At 37.6% G+C, this 6,367-nt stretch overlaps 1 protein-coding gene across 1 annotated transcript; it reads left to right on the top strand.

Annotated features, from left to right (window-relative positions):
- The first annotated feature begins 1,443 nt into the window (after window positions 1-1,443).
- LOC110932019 lies at window positions 1,444-5,877 on the top strand. Its single transcript, XM_022175384.2, has 4 exons — window positions 1,444-2,490; window positions 3,552-3,603; window positions 3,684-4,614; window positions 4,689-5,877. Exons 1-4 carry the CDS (start codon window positions 1,444-1,446, stop codon window positions 5,875-5,877), a joined length of 3,219 nt encoding a protein of 1,072 aa, XP_022031076.2.
- The last annotated feature ends 490 nt before the right edge of the window (window positions 5,878-6,367 follow it).

The raw sequence follows: 6,367 nt of genomic DNA, 5'->3' as shown, positions 1-6,367 counted from the left end.
TACGATTCTGTCATCAGCTCAAAATTACGGTTTTCCCACAGTTCAAAATAAAATTATGTTTTCCCCCTTAGCTCAAAATTATGACTTTGCTCTCAGTTTAAAATCATGATTTCGTATCCTGTTCATAATATAATTCCGATTTTGCCCTCTGTAGAGACATACATGTTATGAGAGAGAAATATTTGTTTTATTGCCCCGCAACGCGGGCGGGGCAATGACTAGTTTGTTATAAATATACTTCTTTCACTTGTTCGAGATAAGATTCCTTCTCAGTTCTCTCTCATAGGGTTTCGCTTCGTTCTTCGTTTCAGTTGATTGTTGATCTTGTTTTAAGATGTTCTTGCTTCTGTTAGATCTGTTGTGAGAATGGTAGATCATTGTATTTTGACCTATGTCCAATTGAGCCCATCTTGGGCCTTTTGGAATACGAGACAACTGGTACAACAATTATTCAATTCCTTGCCAAACTTATTGGCCATGCATCTTTAATTCTTTCTTTCTCGTAGGGGTGTGTATGGGTCGGTTTGGTTCGGTTTTTACTATTAACCATAACCATAACCGCTAATTCGATTATGGAGTTTTGGTAACCATAACCATAACCAAACTTCGGTTACGGTTAATCGGTTATGAAGTCGGTTATGGTTCGGTTTTGGTTAATTTCGGTTAAGTAACCAAGCAAGGTTTGAAATAAATAGGGTTGTGCACGATTTGAACTTAGCTTAAGCCTATTTTATAAGATAACGAAGACTAAACTTTTTGGTTAAACTATCGATTTAGGATTCTTTTTAATAAGGTACGTATTTCTCAAATAAAAACAATTATGGTCATAACACTTTAGTTCTTTATCAAAATAAATGACATCTACATCAAGATCATTTTGTTACTAACATACTCTTATCTTACTAAAAACCCTCTGTATAGTTTTGTAAAACACAAATCCATTATGTAAAGTTAAAATCACAAGTTCGGTTCGGTTATATCGGTTAACCAAAGCTTCATAACCATAACCATAACCGATTGAGCGGTTATACAAAGTTTCATAACCATAACCATTGGTTATATTGGTTATCGGTTATTAGTGGTTCGATTATGTCGGTTATGGTTCGGTTATCGGTTATGGTGGTTAATTTGCTCACCCCTACTTTCTCGTAATATTAGTTTGTTTTGGGTAACTTAGAAAATAACAAAAAATATCAGATTATACTATGAACTCTATTATGTAAAAAATAAAAGTAACATCAAATAACAAACGCAATATTAGTTTGTTTTCTCTTTATAAAGCTCCGGTGGCCGTGATCAACAAGCTAGAAGGTTTAGTAAAAATATTTTTTGTGGGGAGGAAATGATGAGATTGGTAAAATACGTTGGGTGGCTTGGGATAAGGTTGCTAAATCAAAAAAAGAAGGTTTGGGTTTAAACAGATTGGCCGATTGCAATAGTTCGATGCTGCTGAAATGGCTTTGGAGGTTCAAGAATGAAGAGGGGTCACTTTGGAAAAGAGTCATTGAAGCCCTACATGTCTCGAATAGGAGGTGGGATGTCTTTCCGTGGAACAAACAATCAACGAGGCCTTGGAGAAAACTTGTGAAAGTGGGTTATGCGCTAAAGGTTCAGGGAGTTAACTTTGTTAATATGATCTGCGGGTCAGTGGGTAACGACCTTGACATTAGATTTTGGTTGGATACTTGGATGAATGATGAACCGCTGAAAGATTTATTTCCGAACCTATTTCGTCTAGAAAAAAACGAGTGGAGTAAAGTGTGTGATAGAGTTGGTAATGATGCTCAGATAGGGGTGATCAATTGGGAATGGAAAAGGTATCCTAGCTCTAGTAGTGAAGTAGCAGAACTGTTGGAGTGTCATAGAATGGTGTCGGCCATTCGGCTTGGGGATAGGAGGGATGTATGGAGATGGAATGTTGGTTTTAATTGTCCATATACTGTAAAGGAGGCTCGGTTGTGGTTGAGTAGGAAGGGACCAATTGAGGAGGGATTTAAGTATAAATGGTGTAAATGGTTACCAAGTAAATGTAATGTGTTCATGTGGAGGGCTAATTTGGATAGGATTCCGACGAAGCTTGCTCTTAATCGGCGGAACATCAATGTTGGTGAAGGCTTGTGTACTTTTTGTGGCGAGGTTGAGGAAACTACGGAACACATTTTTACGGCGTGCCATTTGGCTAACGGTGTATGGAATGGTATTGCGTCTTGGGTTAGAATTACCCCGGTGTTTGTTTTTTCTGTTAAAGATATCTTGGAACTGGTGGACCATCTGAAGGTTTCAACTTTGAAGGCGGAGGTTCTGTTTGGTATTTTCGTTTTAACTTGTTGGAGGATTTGGGCAGCTAGGAACGAAGCTTTATTCTCACAGAAGAATGCTAATGTGGCGAGGATAGTGGCGGATATTAAATCGTTTGGGTTTCTTTGGTTTAATAGTAGATCGAAGAAGGGCGGGTTGGTTTGGAAAGATTGGTGTAATTTATTACTTGATGTATTGGTTTTGTGGTTATCTCTAGCTTAGAGATATCCCGTTTTTGTTGTTAATGAAGTTCATCTTTCAAAAAAAAAAAAAAAAGAGTTAATTACTGTTTTCGTTCATGTGGTTTGTCAAAAATCACTATTTCAGTCCATTAGTTTAAAAATTGTGATTTCAGTCCCTATGGTTTCACTTTCGTAACCATTTCAGTCCCTTTGGTTCAACTTTCGTAATCATTTCAATCCATTTATTCTGTAAGTACAGGGACTGAAATGGTTACGAGGTGGACTGAAATGGTTACAAAAGTGAAACTACAGAGACTGAAATCGCAATTTTTAAACTAATGGACTGAAATAGTGATTTTTGACAAACCACAGGGACGAAAACAGTAATTAACTCAAAAAAAAAAAAAAATAACAAACGCATTGGGCATTTGGGCCCTCGGTTTATTACAAAGGTGTCCCAAATTGGGATCATTCAAATTTCAAAGCTTGACTCCAAACATAATATAAATATCAAAATATTTTAGGCGTGCGATCGAGAGTTGAGATACGAAGGATTTAGGTTTCCCTGTTTATAAACACAACCTTAACGAAATCAATCTGTGCTGTTGGAACTTGGAGATTTGCTCCTGCCATCGGTTTTCCTTACCCAGGTAACGAAGAAGTCAGACCCCTAAGCATTGTTTCATTGTTATCTGATTAGCAGAAGAGGAACTCTCAGTCTCATATTTTCCATCCATAAATTATTACTATAAAAAACGAAAAGGAGGGTCAATGGGGAGTTTAAACTTAAATATGTTTTGTTTTGTTTTTGTAGAGATTTAGGGCATGTTTGGGTAAGCTTATTGAAACAACTTATGCTTCTTGGAAAAGTCAGGATTTTATGACTTATTGACTTATTGGCTTTTCCCCCTCACATACACCCTCTTTGCCAAACATCATTTTAGAGCTTATGACTTTTCAAAAAGCCAATAAGTCAATAAGTTGTTTCAATAAGCTTACCCAAACATGCCCTTATTATTTATTTATAATAATAACCCTTGATCTAATGTTTTTGTTCAACCTTATCCGCAGACATTGATAGTCGGAGACTTTCAATTTGCTTTGCTTTTCGATTCCATACCAGGTATCTCTTTAAATAAGCCTCTTTTATTGATTATGATGCATGGTTAATTCAAATAGTTTGAATTTTTATTGTTATGATAGATATGGAGGAGCTAAAGCATACTTCTTGTGCAAATTACGAGTTGTTTATTGCTGAGAATCTGGAATCTTTTAATCAGTGTAGAAGCAGTGAGCTCCAGGTCCAGGGGACAAGAATCCGAGCATGTTTCAATGGCTGGGTGATTCTCTCCAGTCATCCGGACCGCCTCCTGTGGTCTCTTTGGAACCCACTCACCTCTAAATTCATTCGTCTCCCGCCTTTGGTTCGTGATTCTCATGCTTTTTGTTTGTTACTCCTCCCTGATGATCAAAGTTTGGTTTTTATGTTGCTATCAGACAAAATTCCTACCATTATTTTTTGTCGGCTAGACCCTAATAAGAAGAGAAAGAGGCTAAAATGGACTGAGATGTCATATGCTAAACAACTCCGGAGCTTAATCGGTGTAGATGATTGTTTCCTAGAATCTCCAGCTTGTTGCAATGGTAAAGTATATGCCCTGGCCTTGGGGACTCATTATAGGTCTGTCATACATGTTGACTTTGTGGTTAGAGGTAAAGAAGTTGTGATAAGTCTAGTGCCGGTTGTGAACGTCCCTCATACTTCCCCTTCGAGTTTCGACACCGTCTATTCTTTTTTGAAAGGATATTGTGCTAAGTTGTTCTACATTGAACTAGTACATCTTAAGGATGAAGCGAGGATTCTTGAGGTGCGTTTGTTTACATTGGATATGACTTCTATGACATGGGAGGAAATGGAAGACCTCAAAGATGATATATTTTTCCTGGATTTATCTTCATGCTCGGTATTCTACAAGTCCGCAGTTGCCTCACAGATCGGGGGTTGTGTTCATATTCTTGGTGCGATGGACAATATAATCTCATTCCATGTCAAAGAAAGAACCATGTCTCCATCTTCAGTGCCTTGTATCGTACGAGAAAGCCAAGTGTTAGTGTGGGCAATGCTCGAATGCAGGTATTGCTTGTTTGTATTTAAGTTGTCCTTTTTTTCAGCTAGAATATGTTTATTTATCTTTATGTTTTGGGTAGGTTGGAAGCTGACCGTCCCGAAGCTAAACAAGACCAAGGCACTGAGGTAGTCATAAGATCAGTTAACTGTGATGAGACTGAATTTGATAGCACGACAAGCGAGTCAACTCTCCTCAATATTCCATTTCATATTTTGGAAATGATTACAGAGCACTGTTATGGTGTCAAGACGTTCATGAATTTCCGTGCTACATGCAAACATTGTTATTTAGCAGCCCCGTTAAAGAGACCGCATATGAATTCACCATGGTTGTTGGTGTTACGCAATGATAAACGCATTTTCTCATTGATAGATCCGTTATGTGGTGACGAGTATGTTTTAAAAACACCTCGGGAACTCTACGGTCATTACGACATATTATGTTCCAGGTATGGTTGGTTGTTATTGTTTAAATTGCCTGGATGCGAGCTGGTGTTCTGTAACCCATTTACAGGTAAAATCCGTAACCTTCCAGCGACGCCTTGTTCTCTTGGAAGCATGTGTTTTTCGGCACCACCTACTTCCCCTGATTGTATGGTTGTTGGATTCACAACACGCGGGCCTTATCATGTCTACATCCACTTTATGTCTCAGGAACCCCCTTCATGGTGCGGATATCGTTTGGATTCTGGCACTAACGATCCATATTTCTTTCACTTTCCAACATTCAGTGGCCGGGGGGATATTTACGCCTCGTGTAACAATGAAAGAGTTGATGCTTTTAGAGACATTGGTAAAGAAGATTTCTCTTGGGAGGTTGTCAAAGACAATGCCCCTTGCAGACTTAAGACGACGTTCTTTCTATCCAAATGTGATCAACATCTTTTACTTGTTATCGTGGGTGAGGATGGAGAATTCGTTGAGGTGTTCAAACTAAATGATTCTACAAACGACTGGGAGAAAATAAATGATTTAGGAAAACACATGATTTATATATCTGAAACATCATGTGTCTGCCTTGATGCCAAATCACCACAAATGGGGAACAAGATCTACTTTCCAAGATATCACGGGAACAATACGAAACCACAAACGAGGAACAACATCTACTTTCCAAGATTATTAGACAACACGGATATGAAGATAGTGTTCTATTCTCTCGAGACATGCAACTATCACACATTTGATGACAAAAATACCCAACAAAGTTTCGGTGCCAGTTTAATCATAACTTTACGTCCTCGTGACCCACATACATGGATTGAATAAAGCTGGTCCTCTAATATGACAACAGTAAGTGGTACATTAGACGTGTTGCAATTTCTAAGTTATTTATGTATTTTGTAATACTAACATATAATGTTTTATATGATTTCTCCTAGTAGTAGGAACTCTTCAAATAGTTTAGGTGCAACAATAAAGCTTTAAAAATTCTATTAGTTTAAAGACAAAATTGCAGAAAACAACCTTTATATATACCCCAAACTGCACTTTATACCTTTCACTATGAAATCCGCCAAAACCAACCTTTACGTTCATGTTTTGTTACACATCACAACCTTTACACCAAACCTAGTCAAAAAAGTCAGTTAAGTTGCCCCATGTGCGATGCATGCATGTGAGGGCATATATGTCTTTTCCTTTGACCCCTTTTACAATGAATATTATATTTAAACCTTTTTATTTTTTTCCTTCAACTAACCTAATGTCTATTTATTTATCTAAAAACTCTCTCCCCACACTACTCTTTCTCTCTCTC

This window comes from Helianthus annuus, chromosome 1 (genome assembly GCF_002127325.2).
Source record: "Helianthus annuus cultivar XRQ/B chromosome 1, HanXRQr2.0-SUNRISE, whole genome shotgun sequence".
Lineage (NCBI taxonomy): Eukaryota > Viridiplantae > Streptophyta > Magnoliopsida > Asterales > Asteraceae > Helianthus > Helianthus annuus.
This window is presented reverse-complemented; position numbering and strand designations above follow the sequence as displayed.

Bases quoted from the DNA above. Each gene is read 5' to 3' on its own strand.
- LOC110932019 (XM_022175384.2), top strand. From the start codon at position 1,444: ATGCTGCTGAAATGGCTTTGGAGGTTCAAGAATGAAGAGGGGTCACTT. The intron at 2,491-3,551 runs GTATTGGTTTTG...CCTTATCCGCAG, and splicing joins GGTGTAATTTATTACTTGAT to ACATTGATAGTCGGAGACTT. The intron at 4,615-4,688 runs GTATTGCTTGTT...TGTTTTGGGTAG, and splicing joins TGGGCAATGCTCGAATGCAG to GTTGGAAGCTGACCGTCCCG.